Genomic DNA, 21,374 nt, shown 5'->3' with positions numbered 1-21,374 from the left:
TTCACTCACTGTAGCATTTAGTTACTTTCTTGGGAGACGTTTCTAGAAAGTGCATAGGCTTTATTTGATAAACCTGGTGAACACTGAGTTCAGTCTCTGCTCTGTGAGCTTTATGACTATAGATACCACAGTTGACCCTGTTGAGCTGCAGTTTCCTCCCTTATCTCCAGTGTGGTGACTAGAATTTGGACCTTGTAATTTTAAGGTTGAACACATGGTCCTTAAAAGTTGCACTGGTTTTTTTCCTACCTAATCATTGTCATATTCTCAGGGCTGCATAATTGACACATAATAGGTGCTTAGAAAACATTTATAGAATTAAGGATTTGGGAAATTATTTAAAATGATCTCAGTAACATACTTAACTCATTACCTGGTAAATAAAAGACTTTTCCTTCCTCATTTCACAAAGTTATGAGTAAAACACCACTTTGGAACTGGCTGGCTGGGAAACATGAGAGAAAGAGTTTTCTCTGCATTCTCTTTCATATATTTCAAGTTATACACCATGTAAATGTATTAACTAGATGTGTAAAGGATGCTGTTATTCAGTCACTAAGTTGTGTCTGACTCTTTGCGACCCCATGTACCGCACTACACAGACTTCCCTGTACTTCACCACATCTCAGAGTTTGCTCAAACTCGTGTCCATAGCATTGATGCTATCAAACCATCTCATTTAAAAAAGTAAAAGGACCTCTTCAGGAAGAACATATTATAGATAGAATCTCATCTACTTAAGCCCATGGCACCTAGAGTCATTTGTAATGCCCATAATGATAAGAAAACAGTCCCTTTACTGGAACCTCTCCTACCCCTTCTTAGCAATTAGCTTTATGTTTTTGTGAATGGGAAGCACTAAAAAGATCTCGGAATACTTTAAGTTCTATAAAGATGGCAAGTGCCCAACCTTCTTTTGTGGGTACCAGGCAGAGGCTAAGTTCCTCTCCCCAAAGTTCCTAGGGACCAAACAATTTAAAGCTGAAATCTCCATCAGAGTCAAGCCAGGGCTTAGGATATAAGAGAGTGAATCCTGGTGATGCTCAGCCCAGGGAAACCTGCAATGCACCCACAGCAAGAGTGAGTCATGCTAGGCAGGGCTATCTAGAGACATGCCAACTAAAGCAAAGCATCATAGGAAGAGCAGGGCTGAGAGAGCATCAGAAGAAGGGCTGAGAGAGGGACTCTGGGTTCCCACACTCCTATTTCCAGACACTCACCTATTGAAAAAGGCAGAAAGGATTCCCTTTTCTTAAACTGTCCATTTTCCAAGAAATGCTCTGGATTGAAGGTGTCAGGGGTGGCCCATTCTGCAGGGTCCCTGTGCAGTGCAGTCAGATTGGTCACAACCACGGTTCCCTGGAGAAAGCAGGAGGCTCATGCAAGACATGACACACACAGCAGATGTGTGCCGAGGGGCAGCAGTCCCCCAGGCTCCCACATCAAGGCTGATCGAACTTCTTCGGCCTCCCCAACCCTGTACCTGCTGAGCTCAACCCCTAGGACCCTGCTCTTTGCCATGGGACAGCTTACAATGATGGACTGGAATTGTCTGCTGGGAATTTTATCAGCAAAATGTGACTACTCTTAGTGCAGAATGGGAAGATGTGTGCATTAATGAGAGAATAATGTGACAGTGCGTAGGCAGTTCTGGACCAAAATCAACCCCGTTGCTCAGTGAAGTGGTAAATACGGCAGCCTCCCCAACATGAAAAATGTCTCATTCATCTGTTTCTCCCATTCTCTTCCCTCCATTATCTCACACATTCCAGAGAAGGTTTAATAATACAATCAGGTCACCTAGTGGAAAGAACCACTATTCTTTCCGGCTTGCAGCAAGAAACCCAAGAGTCCTCCTTAATGGCCCCCCACCTTTACTTCATTCTGCCTTCATTCCATCCTTTTCCAGCCTGGTCAATTTTCCTTGAAATTCCTCTTGATTCTATCACCTCCATGTTATTTCCCCCCACTGTCTGGTCCAAGATACTACCTTGGTTGTCCACACTCCTACAGTAGGCCTAACTATAACTCTATATCCTCTTCCCCCTTCAAAGTGCTTCACACACGGAAAGCAGAGTTAGCTCTTGAGATGATTTAGTTATGTCCCTCCTAGCCACCCAACACTCCTGGAACTTGATAAAAAACCCTCCAAATAGTTCTCATCACTCAGATTAAGGACCTATCACCAGCCCTCTGTCTGAGTCATGGTCCTTCTGCCTGCACTCCCACTATATCAAGCCTTTTTCAGTTTCTCAATCATACCACTGCTTCCCATACCTTTTTGCATGGTGGCCTCTGGGCATCTTCATGCCAGTGACTACTCACTAGAGCTGCCAGTGCCAGGGTCTTTGTCCCTGCCGTGAGCCCCAGCTGCCCCCTGCCTCTGCAGGAGACCTTCCGATATTAGTAGGTAGGTCTGGTCCAGACTCTTATGAGGTCACTGCTATTTTTCCATGGGTCTCAGTATGCACATGACCCAAGAGTGGAGTTGATGCTTCCTTTAGTCCAGTGGAATTCCTGCAATAAAAGGCTGCTGACATTCAAAGCCAGATTCTTGGGGGCTCCTCCTCCTGATGCCAGACCCTCAGGCTGGGAAGATTGCCTTGGGGCTCAGGACTTTTGCTCCTGTGGCAGAACTTCTATAGTATAATTGTTTTCCAGTTTGCAAGTTGCCCACCCAGTGGGTAAGGGTCTTGCAGAACAGTACTTAAAAAAATCTTACAAAACCAATCTCTTGAGCTAGGATGGTTCTCTGGAGCTAAGTGAATTGCTGTGAATATGTGAAGATCACCTGTAATATCATCTAGACCTCAGAATTCATCCATAAGATGGTCAATCAACAAGAAAATAGTAAATGAAATCACTGCAGGAATAGCTGCTTCTCCAAGGGCTGCAGGGACCATGACCAAGGCGAGCCCAAAGCATAGGCTCTTCTGGTTTTATCTTGAAATCAACACCAGGTTCGACACACAAAGAGGGACTCAGACAAACTGAAATGGATCCATGGAAATGGACTAAGGTGTCGAGAAAGCAAAACTGTGAATGTGCAGTGTGCAGAGAAGGCACTAGTAGGGACAGGAGAGCTGATTGCTGAGATCTTAAGAGTGATTGGCAGAGCGCAGAACTGCCTTTGTGAGGACAGGGAACTTAACAGGGTCCTACTGAGAACAATTTAAGGAGCTTCTTTTAAAGTAAAGCAAGTCCTGTGGAGAAAACATGGTATAGCACAAAAAAGATGAGCCTGGGGCCCAGAACACATCTATTTCTTTAACCCCACTCTTGTCACTTTGTACACCAGAGATTTTATGTGAGATCAGTCAGCTCTGAACCTTCATTATAAATTTGTAAAAAAAAAAAAAAAAAAAAAGGTAGAATTATTCTGAGGACTGACTAAGTTGAAAGAACCTATATAGTCCATAGTACATGATCACTGCTTAAAAACCATTGGTTCTTTCACTCCTGTGAGATTCAATGTGCACAGGCTTGGATCGATCCCCTTGTGAGGCAGGCCCATCAAGGGACTGTAAGTCAAGGCTGGAAGCGATACCTGTGGGGATATTATGTTAGAAACACCAGTTTAATGTGATGTTGGCCCAGGAGGTCTCAACTGTCTCTCATATTTCAACATTCTAAACCCCCAGGATTTTGAAACAGAATTTTCCAAAATAAGTCTGGCAGGTCCCTATCCTGTGAAAAGCTCTCCCATGGCAAAGAAAAGGACCTCATGGCAAAGTCTGACTGAGAATTGCTGCCTGCTGTTTCCCCACAAGAATTAACAATGCACGTCAGGCAGTAAAAAGAATGAGAAATCTCATAGCAGAGAAAAGCCAGGCTTTGTCTGAACATGTTTGACGTAGGAATCCCCCTTCTCCTCTAGAACAACTATTAACATTTATTTGAACTAATATTCTAAAGACCCCATGTAAAGAAAAATATCTAGAATTACATCAGTGGTAATATATCTCCCTGTCCAATTAAGTGTTTCCCTAAGACAAGAAAACACATCGCATTTGCCATTGAGATTTCCATCATTTACAAATATGAGCTTGGAGATCTAAGGTTATTGGTGTGAGCCTCTAACTACCTTGGGCAGGTGGTATCCAGCCAGGGTGGTGTCCACTGCCACCTCCCGGGGCACGTTCAGAGGGATAATGTTCCCCATTCGCAGCACCTCATGGATGACAGCGTTGGTGTAGGGCATGGACTCTCGAGCGGCCGTGCTTGGCTGTTGTGATTGGCCAAGCACCCTGTCAATCTCAGCTTGGACTTTTTCTGAAAAAAGCAGAGGTGGTTCTATTATTCTGTTTTTCCATAACTCTCCTTGAGCCTGGTTAAGTTAAGGAATGAAATAACCAGCATCAAAATGGCTATCTTAGGCTCTCCAGACTAGCTTCTCAGGGAGGTATGAAAGTGGGAAGTGGGCCCTGGTGTGAGACAAATTAGGTGGAAAACTCTTGCTAAACAACATTCCTGCTGCAAGTTCCTAAAGCTGTGGGAGCCTCAGGTTCCTCTTATTAGTGAGGGTGAACCAACATTCCCTTTAGGAATATTGAGACACTGATGAACTAATTTATGGAAGCATACTGGCCTGGCCCAGCCCATCCACTAATGAGCTCACCTTGGATTTCGGGGTTAAGGGCCATGTAGAGCAGCCCCCAGCGCAGGCTGGTTGAAGTTGTCTCTGTTCCAGCAAGGAAGAGGTCCAAGGTGCTGTAGATGAGGTTTTCTTCACGGAAACTTGAAGCATCACCTCCCTTATGCTAGAAAATACAGTGATTATTGGTTTATCCAGATGGTTCTTAGTTGCCACAACATAGGAGGCTTCATCCTAGTGAGAACATGGGAGGAGAGATTCCCCCAAGAGAAATGACTTTTCCTTTGACCATCTCAGCAGGCAGAGGCTTATTATTGCAGTATCATTAGCATCTTCCTGCGCCAAGTGCTGGGAGCTTTTGTCACCTTGGAAGGATGAAAATTGAGAGAACCTTTTTACTTCCATATTTTGGGAGAATCTATTATTATATTGGAAATATAATAATATTTGCGTTCCAATATTAGCCACACCTTTCACTATATGTACAACTTGACCAAGTTACTAAACCTCTCAAACACTCTGTGTTCAGTATTCACTCCTCACTTGGCATTATGAACTATGTGAGATGGAAAGGTCATGTAAGAAATCCTCAACAAATGTTTGCATTGATACCAGAAAGAATAAAATTAATTTCTCTAAAGTACAATTCTCATAATCCCCCATCAACATCCTCCTTAGGTTAACCTTCCCTGATTCCAACAATCATTCCTCATGGCACTCCAGCGTCTTCACCACTTTCCTACAGGAGCTTCAATGTGTCAGTGTTCCTCTGTGTGCCTGCACACCTTATAACAAGTGAAGTCTCCTCCTCTCAGGAGGAATCAATACTTCTATTAATGGTATAACAATAAGGTGAAATAAGAGAGGAGACAGAAAAAAAAATTCACCATTCTTTCAACTCTACAAGTTGAAAATGAGTCAAAAATGATGACACTGATGTAGTGATGAGTGTTAACCACAGGGCTTAATATGTTAAAGGACCTATATCCAATTTGGCCTTCTCCCTGCATCTCACAGACAACATTTTAAAGTACATGAAATAGGGAGGAGAGAGGAAGGCAAAAGTCCTCCACTTGAGACTAACCTTTGACATCTGACTCAGCTTCACTTATACTCTGCGCTGGGGAACTGGGGAAGGGGTAGGGGACTGGACATTGGTACAAGTAATAATGAAACAATTCTTCTTTTCCCTATTGTGTACAGGTCTTTCAGATATGGGTAGAGGACAGAAATAGACTATCAAAAGGCAGTATATGTGGGCTTTCCAAAGATCTCAAGCTGAATATTCTTAAACCAGTATCTTTATTTCAAATGTATCATTAATTCTGAGCTAATGATATTCCTAAACTCTGAAATAGTGTCTCTATTTTTCCAACCTTGTGCTAGGCTGAATAATGACCCACAAAAATGTCCATGTCCTAATCTCTGGAACGGGTAAATTTTTTTTGACAGATGGAACTTTGTAGATATCATGAAATTAAGGATCTTGATATGGATTATCCTAGCGTGCCCATTCGGAGAAGGCAATGGCACCCCACTCCAGTACTCTTGCCTGGAAAATCCCATGGATGGAGAAGTCTGGTGGGCTGCAGTCCATGGGGTCGCTAAGAGTTGGACACGACTGAGCGACTTCCCTTTCACTTTTCACTTTCATACATTGGAGAAGGAAATGGCAACCCACTCCAGTGTTCTTGCCTGGAGAATCCCAGGGATGGCAGAGCCTGGTGGGCTGCCGTCTCTAGGGTTGCACAGAGTCGGACACGACTGAAGCGACTTAGCAGCAGCAGCAGCAGCGTGCCCATTGTAATCAGAAGAGTATAAGAGGAGACTGCTGCTAAGTCACTTCAGTCGTGTCCAACTCTGTGCAACCCCAGAGACGGCAGCCCACCAGGCTCCCCCGTCCCTGTGATTCTCCAGGCAAGAACTCTGGAGTGGGTTGCCATTTCCTTCTCCAATGCATGAAAGTGAAAAGTGAAAGTAAAGTCGTTTAGTCGTGTCCAACTCTTAGCAACCCCATGGACCTCTGCCTACCAGGCTCCTCCGTCCATGGGATTTTCCAGGCAAGAGGACTGGAGTGAGGTGCCATTGCCTTCTCCAATAAGAGGAGACAAGGAGCAAATTAAGAGAAGACGCAAGGACAGTGGAAAGGAAGACATTACATCAATGGCTTTGAAGACAGAGGGAAGGGGCATGAATTCAGGGGTATAGACAGCCTCTAGATGCTGGAAAAGCCCATCAATGGATTCTGCCCTAGAGCCTCAAAAGAGCCAGCCTGCCCCAACCTTGAGTTGATAAATGTTGGTTGTTTTAAGCCACCAAGTTTAAAATAGTGATCTCTTACAGCAGCGATAAGATACTAGAATCACCTCATTTGCTCTTTAAGAACACTACTCAGGAAAACACTCAAGGTTCCTTCACCTTTTCTATTTCCTGGAGATAAGCATCAATGAAGTCTCTTGCTTCAGCAGGATTCCAGTCTCTCTTGTGGTTTTCAATCATTTCGGCAACAAACATTTTCAGTTTCTCCAAATTACTAAAGAGGGTTTGGTGGGGACCCGGAACGAAATTCATTATCCTTGGAAAGACACTGTAGAGCTGATGGAGAAAACAAAACAGTCAGGGAGACAAGGAGGTGCCTGTTTTCTACTTTTGAAGACGAGGAAACCATTGTATCTCTATATGTATTTTCTTTGCTTACATTAACCCTTGGAATCACCCTTGTCTCATCTTCTCTGTCACACCCCTCTTCTTTCCCCTCTGGCAAAGCATTTCAGCACTCCATCCAAAATAGAACCATTTTCAGACCACTTCTCAGTACTCCATGTGTTTGTCATTCTAGGACAAAGCCCCAATATTTCTTACCTAGGTGCTTTAAGGCCTCCCAGCAATTTCCCTGATTCTGTCCTCAACCCCTTTCCCAGTCTATTTTCCACTGAGCTGCCAGAGAGATCATTTAACAGTTTAATCAGATCATTTCACTATTTATCTTTCAATCCTCCAATGACTTTCCGTGACATTTAGAGAAATTCTACATCATTCTCCTGGCCTGGAGCTCCACATGAGCTGGCCTCTTCCACTCCTGTCCCCTCTTCTGCTATCACTTGCTGCCATCTTACTCTCTCTTGGTCTTTCTAGTCCAGCTCCGTTGGTCTCTGTGACAACGTCAAGAATGACAATGTTTAGTTTTTCCATTCACTATTCCTTCAATGAAGATTGGTCTTCCTCTGGAATTTGTATAATTCTAGCCTTTGTTTCATTCAGGTTGGCTCTTGCTTGGAGATATCTTACCTGATAATCCTATAATGCAGTACTTCTAGAATCTCTTCCCATTCCCTTATTTTCTATTTTTTCATGACATTTTCCTCTGTGTGTATATATCTTTGTGCATGAAACACCTCTTTCTAGCCAGCTAGTTAGTTATGTTAAACATAGATATGTGTTTATCTAACTTACCATTATGATGTATTCTTCATGCGGATAAGATATTTTTAATAAAATTAAGTGTATTTTGGACATATTTTCCCTAAAAATATCTGGTGGAAAACAGATAGCCCAACATAATGGAAAATTGCCTAGACTTAAAATGAAACATACATGCCTTTGAATATTAGCTCCACTGCTTTCTAGATATAAGGCTTCAGGAATAATAATAATGACAATAATGAAGATGATGATGTAATTTGTCTGGGCTTAGTATAATCCGCTGCCATTGGGGCACCAGAGTTATTTTCCTTATTCAATCACATGAGATCTATTCCACACTTAACACACAGCCAGTGGATCACTATGTGAATATGCTTAAGCATTCCCATATCTACTTGCACACATTAGGATGCTCCATTTCATCTTTAAAGGGTTGTTGTAAAAATTGAAATAAAGTATATGGAATTGTCAGTCATACTGCCTGAGCTATTTTGGGTCTCTAAAAAATGTTTATTACCCCCTGCCTCACTGCCTCATCCAACCTTCTCAGGAATTTCTTTTCCCTTGGAATAGTCAACACATGCTCACTGAGGTCCCAGACTTCCTAAGTTCTGTCTTAATGGGAAGGAAGAAAATGGAATTACTGAATGGAGGGGTTACCATGATTAGAAGTGACAATAAGAAATGTTGTTCAAAAATAATACTGACAATAATAATCATAGTAGCTCACATTCATTATGTCCGTTTTCTGTGCCAGGATTCATGCTAACTGCTTTATCAGGTTAGGTGAAGTTCATAAATCTCCAGGCAATGTTACTTTTAAAAAATGATTACAAGTAAATCCTCCTTTACATATACAAGGGTTTACCCCAACACTTAGGGCTGATTTTCCCCTAACAGTGCCTTCCAGATACACAAAAGGGGCTGAGAGGCCAAGCAGATGAGCAGAGCTTTTGACAGACTTACAACCCTAGCAGGGCAAAAGGAGACGGCAGGGACTACCAAGGACAGGGTGAGGGTTGAATCCCTTAAATCCATATCCTAGACATTTAGAAAACTGGTAGGAACAAGTGTGGATGGGCATGGAAATAGACCAACAGGTGGAAACCATTAAGGGTTTTTACATACAGGTGCATATGCAAGAGAAATGAGTGGATGTGTCCACATGAACCGGAGAAGGCAATGGCACCCCACTCCAGTACTCTTGCCTGGAAAATCCCATGGACAGAGGAGCCTGGTAGGCTGCAGTCCATGGAGTCGCTAAGAGTCAGACATGACTGAGCGACTTCACTTTCACTTTTCACTTTCATGCACTGGAGAAGGAAATGGCAACCCATTCCAGGGTTCTTGCCCGGAGAATCCCAGGGACGGTGGAGCCTGGTAGGCTGCCATCTATGGGGTCGCACAGAGTTGGACACGACTGAAGCGACTTAGCAGCAGCAGCAGCAGTCCACATGAACAATAAAACAGGAATGTTCATGGCAGCTTTATTCATAACATCCTCAAATTAGAAATCCCTCATATGTTCAATAAATCTGCAAGCATTATTCAGGAGAATAACAATCAGTGGCACCTGCATGCAGAGGAAAACTACACAGAGCAAATTAGAAGAGCCAATAAATAAATTTCAAGACAATGAGCTGAGTTAGAGCCAGGCACAGAAGCATACATTTGAGGATCACAGACGTGTGGGACTAGGGAGGGACATGGGCAGAAGGGACTCAAAAGTTATGGCAGTATTCTGTTTTTTAAGGAAAAGAATGTAGTGTATACCTGTATGTCATGTAAAGTACTGTACTTTATACAAATGTTAGTAATGTTATTTATCAATAGTAAATATTTGACAATATTATAAAAAACATTAAAGTCAACAGATGGATTTCAAACAAGTTTGTGCTGAAGTCAATTTAAAAAGGTTATCTTTTAGCTACAAAGGAAAGGAAGACCCCATCTAATCTGTGACAAACATCAACATAATATCTTTATGCAAGATAGGAAGTGACAACTGCCTCACCTGGCAGCACAGTGACGTATGCAGATTTAAGACCTCATCCAGCAGCCTCAGCAGCTCCCGGAACTGACTATCCTGGTAGTCAAACCGCTCCCCGAAGGTGATGGAGCAAATAATATTGGAAACGGCATTGTTGATTATGAAGTGAGGGTCGAAAGGCTTTCCTGGAGGAAGAAGAAGAGATGGAGCCTTCATATTGGATTGCTTCTATTTTACAGAGATGCTGCTCTGTATGACATACGACACACTGACTATAGAACCACCTCCGAGACTGTGACCCCAGGGTCTGACACTGGGCCAGTACTTAGTCAATGCATGGGAAGTCAAACTGATGACCAGGATTTAAAACCAATATGTTTATTACCCATCTTTGTCTTAATTCATGAGCCCCATGAGGACAGGTCACGGTTAGCTGTTCCCTGTTATCCCCTCAGCACCCTACACAACTCTGGGCTCAGGAAAGGCAGGTAGGCACTGATGAACATCTGGTTAGTGAAAGTATGAGCCACAGTCCCTGCACCTGTCCTATGACATGCTCACCATTCTCCTCTCTTATCATCTGGATGAGGTAGGAGGCCTCCTCCTGAATGCGTTCCTCTAAGCTCTTCTTTCCTAAACCAAAGTTCCTAAGAGTTGTCAGGGCAAACCTTCTTTGTTCCTTCCATATGCGGCCACTGGACATGATCAAGCCTGGGAAAAGAAAGCCAACATTATGAAAAAAAGCCAACATTATGAAAAAAAGCCAACAAGACCCATGATGTATCAAAAGGATGAAAAAAGGGCTTTAAGGTGCTTGAAACTATTCAGAGAAATAATTTCAAACCAATTGATATAATGGATTGAATTTACTGATTGCTTGCAATGCCATGCACATTAGCATTTGTAATGCATTCTGGCATTTAGTATTCACTCTCTGATATACTTCTATATATATCACTATTGCCAAACCACTACCCCAATTTTGCTGATGAGAAAATTGAGGCACAAGAGATAAAAGTACACTCTGCAAGGTCACAGAGTTGGAGCAGCAGAACAGGCATTCATTTTCAAGCCTGCCTGACTGATGCCCATGCTTTGATTACCTGTCACATACTATATTTAAGTATTTGTTATGCTACATACTAAGTATGCACTAATGGACTAGACAAAACCAAAACTCATAAGGAGAAAGTGCTTAAAGATCCTAAAAAGATGAATCACCCAAGCAAACAAAGAATTGTGAATGTGTGCAGAAAGAAAATCACAGGCAAAGGATAAAAAATCCATCATGAGGTGTGCAGAGAACTTCATTTATTTTATAACACAGGTGAGACCACCACCCTCTCAATTCTTCATTCCCATACACTCTTCCACTCCTTCTAATATGTCCCTTTCACTTCCACCACCTTAGTGAAGTGGCCCTCCCTGCTGTTCAGTCCAGGATCCTTTTCAGCCTCATGTTGATGTGTCAACAGCACGAGATGCTTTTTTCTTGAAACACTCTTTTCCAGTGGTGCCCAGGACACCACACTCTCCAGACTCTTCTGCTAATTCTCTGACTTCACAGAAATCATCATATCTTAGGTTAACTTATCTCCTATCAAATTTTGAAATGATGAACCTTTTCAATCTTGGATCAAAGCCTCTTCTCTCCTTATCCTTATCCTCCATTTCTACTAAATCTTATCAATTCCAAATATTTCAAATGACATCTACTGATGTGAATGTCTGTATCTGTGCAGACATGTAACCAATTTTCTGCTTGACTCTCTTGGCTTCACACTCAGCATATTCATGACTGAGTTAATGATTTGCTCCATACAACTCACCACCCAGGCCAATGAACACCTTGTTCTCCTCCACATCTTCCTTTTTTCCTTTACCTACCCATTTGGGTGTCTACCTCATTCTCCTTCCATCTAGGTCATCATGTCCTATTGAATATGCCTCCTGAATAGCTTAAATCAACTTGTCTTCACAGTCACTCTCCTAGTGTAACCTACTAGACTACCATTTCTTGCCACTTCCCTAGTTCAGGCTACCACCTCTTCTCACTTAAAATTCTACAGTAGTCTTTTGCTCCTTTTATTCCATTCTTGACATTGAAGCTTAGAGAAGTCTTTAAAACTTACCATGTAAGTATGTTGATCCCTTTTACTACTTAAACATTCAGAAGCCTGCATTGTTATTAGGATAAAAAGCAATATCCTTAAACATGAAGTATTTCTGGACAAACTTAGCATCTTCATCTTCATTTAATTATCTCCATTTAAACCCCGTTCTTCTCACACTGGACACCTTTCAATTCCTCAGTTCACTGTCCATTTACCCATCTTAGAAACTTTTCATATTCTATTCCCCCTAGTGGATTGCTTCTTCATTTTATTACTTGTTATTTACTTACAATAGCTTTTCCTGAGTCTCAGGACCAGATTTGATACCCATACTAAGTGAACCCTGCTCTTATCTTCATAAAACCGAGGCATTAAATTTTAGCATACTTGATACTGACTCTCTTAATAACATGTAAATTACACAAAAATCAAGAATTTTTTCTGTTCTACTCACTACTCTGTCACTGGTGCCTCTAGTCCTAAGTTCTCATGGCAGATAATTGAGTGAATGGATGTAGAATAATGGGTGAACTATTTCAAAGAGGGATTGAGAAATACCTGGAAAAAAATGGTGTAGAAGTATAAAATTTTTGTAGAAGTATAAAGTTTTTCATTTAGAATTTTGAAAAAGTAAGTTTATTTAGTGACCATTCTAAGTACTCATGCCAAACTCTTTTAACATAGATAGAAGGCTTGAGATACCTTTGGAGCACAGCCTCAAAATAGAGCATAAGGAACTGGAGGCAAGAAGGGATCACTTAATCAACAGGAACAAGCTGATCCACATCCGTTTTCTAGGGGAAGAGATCTGAGCGGGAAAGCAGAAAGAGAGCCTGAGGACGCATTGCCTTTTCTCTGCTTAAACAACACATCACATTCACTGAGTGATGAGGATACTTATTTATCAAAGCATCCAGAGTGAGTTCATGCAGGTGATGTCGCTTCCCCCAAATCCCTGACATTAGAGCTGACTCTGCCAGGTGCCCTGAGGGGGTGCCTTCAACAGGGAAATGCGGGCACTCAGGTTGCTTATGAGGAGCTTGGTCCCTGGGATTGTTGGAGATACTTTCACAGACCACAAGAATATAAAACACATGCTAACCAATGCAAGAACTTACCTTTAGTGTTAAAGATACGCTCCTGGAGAGGCATTACAGGACGTTTGGAAAAGTTTTCGCCTTGGTGGACAAGCGCTTCTTTAATTAAGGGTAATCCAGTTATAAGAATAGAAGGAAATGTACCAAAATCCAAGCTAAAAACATTCCCATATTTCTTCACAAACTGAAAAATAGTAGAAGAGTTACAGTTACATATGCACATCCTGTGTGTCCTGGAATGGAGGGTATGTAGAGCTGAGGGAGATTATATTGAGGGGAATCTCTGTGTTTGTGTGTGTGTGTGTGTGTGTGTGTGTGTGTGTGTGTGTATACCTTTGCTGTTGGAAATACTTATGCCTGTTTCCATTTCTCTTGCTGTCAACTTGACTTCAGTTCAATCCACTAGAGGATGTAGACATTCATTATAAATACTCATCCATATGTTCACTTTACTTGGATTGAGTGAACATATGTATCCTGAGAATAAGGCATAAGGATACAATAAAATAAGCGAGGTCTCTAACCTCAAGCATCTTAGACTCTAGTGAAGCGAGAGAATTCAGCCTATGTGACTCAGCAGAGAAGGCAGAGATGTGTTTAGTGAATGTCTGGGGTAGAAAGCATGGACTTCGTAGTAAATCATATCTGTTTAACCACAAGACAGTGTCCCCTTCTTCAACAGGTTCTAGGTGGCAAAAAATTCATTACAGGGCTAGGGCCAGTCATAGACAAGAACACACTAGCTGGAGCCATGCAAACTCTATGCTTGGCTAGCTTTGAGATCTCGGAAACGTTGTTTCACTTTTTTTTGGAGCCTCCACTCCCCCCGTATAAGAGGGAGAAAACAATTTTTCGCTTACAGTTTTTGGGAGGGGTAATTCCCTGGCTGTCCAGTGGTCAGGGCTTGGACTTTTAGTGCCATGGATACAGGTTTAACCCTGGACGGGGAACTAAAATCTCACAAGCAGGGCAGTATGCTCTCTACAGCCCTGAAAAAGGGGAAAGAAAATTTCTGTGAGGAAAAAAGAGAACAACAATGGGAAAAACAGTTTGTTTTCGATACTGGCAGACAGCCACTCTAGACTCTGGGGAATGCATGGGCTCCGTGAGCAAAGGAGCACAGGTGCACTTGCTCAAGGAGGCAGACAGGACAAGAGCAAAGGGAAGACGTACAGGGGAAAGGCACCGCTGGTCACAGCCAGCCACACCCACTGGGTGCCACGCTAACCACCCTTCACCTTTTATCTCATTTCCCTCACACCACCCTATGACGGTGTGTACTCCCTATTAGGGAAGCTAGACCGAATATATCTTTTTTTGAGTGCACCACATTGCTGTGGGTCCTTAGTTCCCTGAATAGGGATCGAACTCGTGCCTCCTACTGTGGAAGCGCATTTTCTTAACCACTCATCCATCCACCCTATGGCAGTAATGATATTATTTATGTTTTAGTAAGGAAAATGAGTCATGGAGAAGTAACTTAGCCAAAGTGCCAAAGATATTAAGGACTGGAGGTATTTGTAAGATTTAAAGACAAAGACATAAAGCTGGAATAGCACTGGGAACTTAGAGTTTACTGGATGTGACAGCAATAAACTGAGAATGAGAGTAATGGGGCAGGGAGAGGAGAGAAAGAGAGTGTGAGTGAAAGGAAGAGTGTCTGGGTGTGTCACACACACATAAGGGTCCTGGGGCTGGGATAGGTTCCTGGAAAGAATACCTCTCACCTGTGTAGGGAGATGGGCTACAAGGCCAGAAAGGTACTATGAGCTAGACCAAGGACGTCTTAATGTCAAGTGAAACACTTTATACCTTGTTATGTTTGCAACTAAAAATTGAATAGGAGAGGTAAGGTGAGTGCTTAGTACTTGGATTTTGAAGGCATACAAATCCCTTTGTATCCAGCTTCCACTGGTTATTTTCTATGTGACACTTGGTCAAGTTATTTAACTTCTCTCTGTCTCAGTTTCCAAATATATAAAATGAGGGCTCTTACAAATTCTAATCTTTAGGATTCTGGGGTTAGTAATCATAATACTAAGGTTAATAATAAAATTATGTACTTTTATTGATATATTGGGAGTGTATTTTAACAAAAGATTTCTTGTAAGATACTGACAAAGAAATGGAGGGGAAGTGGGCAGAGTGTGTATGAAGGGAGCCCATGCAGCAAGCAGGCCAGACAAGTGATGCCTCATTTGCAATCAAAAACTTTTTGTTCTTGAATTGGTTACTGTAAATGTTTGAAGAGAGGGGGAGGGAGGTAGATATATAAACTGAGCATCAACTGTATGCTAGGCACCCTGGCAGTAGGCTGATAATCCTAATTTTTTTCTTGTAACAACTCTATAATGTATGCCCAATTTTCAGAAAAAGAGGCACAGAGATAATAGTGCATAGCTGATGGGCATAAAGTAGGACTGTTTCTAATTTGCTCTGTATGTCTCATCCTTAAAGAAAGCATGGACACATTCTCTCTCTCTTCTGCTAAGTGATGGAACTCCCTAAGGATTAACTGGTCACATTCAGTTCAGTTCAGTTCAGCTGCTCAGTCGTGTCTGACTCTTTGCGAACCCGTGAATCGCAGCATGCCAGGCCTCCCTGTCCATCACCAACTCCCGGAGTTCACTCAGACTCACGTCCATCGAGTTGGTGATGCCATCCAGCCATCTCATCCTCTGTCATTCCCTTTTCCTCCTGCCCCCAATCCCTTCCAGCATCAGACTCTCTCCCAATGAGTCAACTCTTTGCATGAGGTGGCCAAAGTATTGGAGTTTTAGCTTTAGCATCATTCCTTCCAAAGAAATCCCAGGGCTGATCTCCTTCAGAATGGACCGGTTGGATCTCCTTGCACTCCAAGGGACTCTCAAGAGTCTTCTCCAACACCACAGTTCAAAAGCATCAATTCTTCGGTGCTCAGCCTTCTTCACAGTCCAACTCTCACATCCATACATGACCACAGGAAAAACCATAGCCTTGACTAGACAGAACTTTGTTGGCAAAGTAATGTCTCTGCTTTTCAATATGCTATCTAGGTTGGTCATAACTTTCCTTCCAAGGAGTAAGCATCTTTTAATTTCATGGCTGCAATCACCATCTGCAGTGATTTTGGAGCCCAGAAAGATAAAGTCTGACACTGTTTCCACTGTTTCCCCATCTATTTGCCATGAAGTAATGGGACCAGATGCCATGATCTTAGTTTTCTGAATGTTGAGCTTTAAGCCAACTTTTTCACTCCCCTCTTTCACTCTCATCAAGAGGCTTTTTAGTTCCTCTTCACTTTCTGCCATAAGGGTGGTGTCATCTGCATATCTGAGGTTATTGATATTTCTCCTGGCAATCTTGATTCCAGCTTGTGCTTCCTCCAGCCCAGCATTTCTCATGATGTCCTCTGCATATAAGTTAAGTAAGCAGGGTGACAAGTACAGCCTTGACGTACTCCTTTTCCTATTTGGAACCAGTCTGTTGTTCCATGTCCAGTTCTAACTATTGCTTCCTGACCTGCATATAGGTTTCTCAAGAGGCAGGTCAGGTGGTCTGGTATTCCCATCTCTTTCAGAATTTTCCACAGTTTATTGTGATCCACACAGTCAAAGGCTTTGGCACATTACTCCTCACTTAATTTCACGTGAATCCAATGGGACGTGAGCAGAGGTGACGTGTGCATCTTCTGGGTCGTGTTCTTAAAGGAAAGTTGCTTCTCACCACCTCTCACTTTCCCCTTTTCATGGCGCAGAACTTACACATGACACTGTTGCAGGGCCAGAGCAACAAGACAGAAGCACTGTGGTTTTAGATGACCTTGTGGAGCAAAGCAGCCTTCCTATCCTAGTCTTCCTACCTACATCTCAACCTACTTGTGAGTGACAAATCAATTTCAGTCTTTTTACAACACTGTCTTTTGGAATCTTTTTGTTACAAGCAACTCTATATAAACCCTTATAGTGCATTTAACCAACTTATCTACCATTTCCCCTTCTTAGTCCAATAAGAAATTTTTCTTATTTACATAAATGTTTCAATAATAAGCCAGACAGCTATGGTAGAGAATGTTGAGAAAATGGGGGAAAAACCATGCTAAACCAATCAGCCAGTTTCTTCACTGCCTTCTTATTTTGTTTTAGCTCAAGTCGCTTCTCCAACTTAAAATCTCCTGTCCACTTTACTCCACAGAGCCACTTGCCTCTGTTCAAGTTCAGCCAAGTTTATTTCAACATTCAATGGAGGGTATCCCCATGGATTCCCATTCACAATGAACCCACCTAATGACATCTCATTTGGTTACCAAAAATTTATACCACACATTTCACCATATACTCTTCTTGTATTATACCTGTCATATGATAAGCACTTCTTAAGTGTCTATTGGATAAGTGCAACCCTGAACAAAATCAACTATCTGCTAACTATATCATGAAAAGTCAAGTAGCATAAGTAGAGACCAGATTAAGATTCAAGTCCTACTTTGGCCATTTTCAGTGTTGAGTAACTTAGGCAAATCACTTAGTTTTCAGTTTCCTCAGCCTTAAAATGGAGAAACAACCTCAGATGATACAATAAGCTATGTATGCATAGCACATGAACTTTAGAGCAAACACTTAAAGCACCAAACAAAGAAACGTACTATAAACACTACAGTTAAATTAGAAAGGAATTCTTAAAAATGCTCAAGTGACCCACAAAAGACCGGAGAGGAGAAACAGAGGAACAAAAAACAAAGTGAACAATAGAAAGTGAATAGTAAAATGGCATACTTAAGTGTTCACACATCAAAGCGAAAGTCTCTCAGTCCTGTCCGACTCTTTGTGACTCCGTGGACTATACAGCCTATGGAATTCTCCAGGCCAGAATACTGGAGTGGGTAGCCTTTCCCTTCTCCAGGAGATCTTCCTGACCCAGGCATCAAAGCAGGGTCTCTGGCACTGCAGGAGGATTCTTTACCAGCTGAGCTACCAGGGAATCCCTCAAACATCAAAAGCTACCCTAAATACAAATGATCTAGATTCACCAATTAAAAGAGATATTGGCACCATGAAAAAATGACCCACCTGTATGTTCTATATAAAAACTCATTTCAAGTATAATCATATAAGTTGGTTAAAAGTGAAAGAATGGAGAAGCATATAGTATGCAAATCCTAATTAAAAGAGAGCTGGTGTGGCTCTATTATATCAGGTAACATTCAGGCAAAGAAAATCTTCAGGGATAAAGAAGAACATGTAATAACTAAAGAGCCAATTCATGAAGACAATGTAACAATTTTAATGTGTATGAGCTAAATAAAAAGAGCTGCCAAATATATAAAGTAAAACTATCGGAACTGATTTGACACATAGATGAACTTCTAATTATAGTTGGAAACTTCAACATGCCTCTCCTAATAATTGACAGAATTAGTAGATAAAAATTCACCAAGGGTATAGAAGCACTAAACAACGCACTCACCTCTTCAAGTCTATCTGATCTATAGTACAGAATGCTCCAACAACAGCAGAAGACATTATTTCAAGTATGCATGGACTCCATTTTAGGTCATAAAACCAACCTGTACATATCTGTTCAAAGTTGAAATACAGTATATGTCCTCTGACCCTAATGAATGCCAACTGTAAATCATTAACAGAAAGAAATCAGGAAGATCTTCCAATACTTGGAAATTAAACAGCACAATTCTTGAAGAAAGGCACAGGTTTAGAATCTTAGCATCTTGGCTTTAAAATTCTATATACTCATCCTGTAACTTTGTGCAACCAATGGGCTGTTTCTCCCAGAAAGTGATGAAGCCATCTCCATCTGAACTTGAGTTTGTAATACAGGCTTGTGTTGAAAGTGCTCCAGGAATTTCTAGGGAACTAGAACTATTCTTTTTTTAGCACCAACTATAAGCTATTTTAACACTGAACATTCCTTTTATTTAATCATCACAACCACTTACCACAGTGTTGTCGGTCAGGAAGATGCCTGTGCTGAGAGGCAGGGAGGCAGTTGATTCTTGAGACAGTATTAAGTGATGAAGGGAATTTTAAGGAATTCAGAATGGCCACAATTAGGGAGCCTTGATGGGAGACAACTATAAAGTGGAAAGAGGCTACAAGAAAGTATCCGTGTGGCTCCCTAAGGAATATGAACTATAGGAAGCAGCAGAAAGCACTAAGAAAATCTAGGCAGAATGACATTTTTAAATGAATACTTTAGTGAGAGTGGATTGTAGAAGGAAGAGCCTGAAGATGAGGAACTCTGTCATTGTGTGGATGGAAGCAATGTAGTTGAAAGGTCGTGAGGATTTAGGTAGGGATGGCTCAGTGGGTAGAGTCAACCTGCAGTGCAGGAGTCAAAGGAGACTCGGGTTCGATCCCCAATTCTGAAAGATCCCCTGAAGGAAATGGCAACTCCAGTATTCTTGCCCGAAAAAAATCTCATGAACAGAGGACACTGGTGAGCTACAGTCTATGGGATTACAAAGAGTTGGATGTGACTGAGCGACTAAGCACACGCACAGACATCCTCATTTTACATATGGAAAATGGAGCCTCCAAGAGGGGAAGTATAGCATTCACCCCTACCCCCGCCAAGAATAAAAGTATTGAAAAGACAAGTGATCATACTATAAATAGAATGTCCCAGTAATATGTAACCAGACACAACGAAATGACTTTTTAATTTTTTTTCAAAATGACTTTAAAAACATGTGTCTGTCACACTCTAGACTCATAAAAGAAACAGAAGAGACAAAGAGTCACTTGGTCAGTCAAAAACATTTACTGAGCATATAGAGGGGATTCTGAACCATATTCTATCCAAGGATCCCTGACACGAGAGAAAATATGCAGATGTTAAAGCTCCTGGCAGTATGTGAGGCTTCAGATGAGAGCTACAGTTCAATATTTACACTTTTTCCATCAGCTATATGGACCAAGAAACACTTTTTGTTTTGTACAATAAACCTGCAGCCCCTACCTTCCCAAAAGCTGATCGTGTCGGGACACTTAAATGGTAAACAGTTAACAACAGTTCTGGAGAAGGCAATGGCACCCCATCCCAGTCCTCTTGCCTGGAGAATCCCACGGATGGAGGATTCTGGTGGGCTACAGTCCATGAGGTCGCTAAGAGTCAGATACGACGGAGCGACTTCACTTTCACTTTTCACTTTCATGCATTGGAGAAGGAAATGGCAACCCACTCCAGTGTTCTTGCCTGGAGAATCCCAGGGAAGGGGGAGCCTGGTGAGCTGCAGTCTATGGGGTAGCACAGAGTCGGACACCACTGAAGCGACTTAGCAGCAGCAGCAGCAGCAACAACAGTTCACCCCTAGAAAGCACAGCTGGAATCATTCCAGGTGATGGTGAGGAAAGAGAAGCTCAAAGCAGGGTATACCCGGTTCCCGACTGAATGCTTCAGAAGCCCCCATGCTCCGGCCCTCGGTACCCGGAAGGCCCTTGTCCTGCAGATCAGGTCAGGACGCGGCTCTGACACCGTCACCGAGTCCTACCTGCTGAAGCGTCAGGTGCACCTTCTCAGGATCCAGCTGGAACGAGTTGCCTACAAAGGGCAGGCCCGCGGGCCCTGGCGGGAAGTTCTTTGGACGCCGCCTTTTGAGGAAATCAGCAAAGAAGAGAAAAGCGACAGCCCCCAGGAGGACAGTGCCAGGACGGAGAGCTGCCCAGAGGGCCGCTGCCAGGGAGCTGAAGGCCTCCAGCATTACTGCGATGTCTGGTTTCGCTTCTGTGAGGATCTGTGCGTCTTGTGCGCTCAGCCGGGTTCCCAGATCCCGCCCCATCCTACCGTCTCACCCCGCCCTTCCCTCCTCCCACCACTGCTCTTCCCTTCCCCCAGCGCTCAGCTAAGCCCCACCCCTGGCTCCCTGTGGCACCGGGTCCACCTTACCCCTCCTTGCCTTTCCTTAGGTCCTGTCTCCTCCTCCCCTCTCTCCAACTTTCTCCCACCTGAGCCTGTTCTTCTCTGGGCTGGAGCCCAGCCTATCTGCTACCCACTAGATGTCAGGCATGGGATTCCCTGGAGAACATACTTGGATCTGAGAAAAGGCTAGGCTGGGAGGTTTTTTGTGTCCACTGAAAGAATATTCACAACCTAAACATTGAGGGTTATGTTTTATTCCATGAGAAGTTTAGAACTTCAAGCTAGTTCAATTCAGTTCA

General features: G+C 42.6%; 1 protein-coding gene across 1 annotated transcript in view; it reads right to left on the bottom strand.

The window, feature by feature from the left end:
- The window catches only part of LOC102279546 (cytochrome P450 2J2-like), a 31,302-nt gene extending 10,325 nt beyond the window's left edge, over positions 1 to 20,977 (bottom strand). Inside the window, exons 1-8 of the mRNA XM_070367941.1 lie at positions 20,708 to 20,977; positions 13,240 to 13,402; positions 10,569 to 10,718; positions 10,032 to 10,192; positions 7,013 to 7,189; positions 4,619 to 4,760; positions 4,085 to 4,272; positions 1,221 to 1,359 (exon numbers count right to left, since the gene is read on the bottom strand). Coding sequence (XP_070224042.1) covers positions 1,221 to 1,359; positions 4,085 to 4,272; positions 4,619 to 4,760; positions 7,013 to 7,189; positions 10,032 to 10,192; positions 10,569 to 10,718; positions 13,240 to 13,402; positions 20,708 to 20,917 — 1,330 coding nt within the window. The 5' untranslated portion in view covers positions 20,918 to 20,977. The remainder of the gene's footprint in view (positions 1 to 1,220; positions 1,360 to 4,084; positions 4,273 to 4,618; positions 4,761 to 7,012; positions 7,190 to 10,031; positions 10,193 to 10,568; positions 10,719 to 13,239; positions 13,403 to 20,707) is intronic.
- Between the last annotated feature and the right edge of the window lie 397 nt (positions 20,978 to 21,374).

The sequence above is a fragment of the Bos mutus genome, chromosome 3, assembly GCF_027580195.1.
Source record: "Bos mutus isolate GX-2022 chromosome 3, NWIPB_WYAK_1.1, whole genome shotgun sequence".
In the NCBI taxonomy this organism is placed as follows: domain Eukaryota; kingdom Metazoa; phylum Chordata; class Mammalia; order Artiodactyla; family Bovidae; genus Bos; species Bos mutus.
Note: the sequence above shows the minus strand (reverse complement) of the source record. Positions and strands in the feature narration are given on the sequence as shown.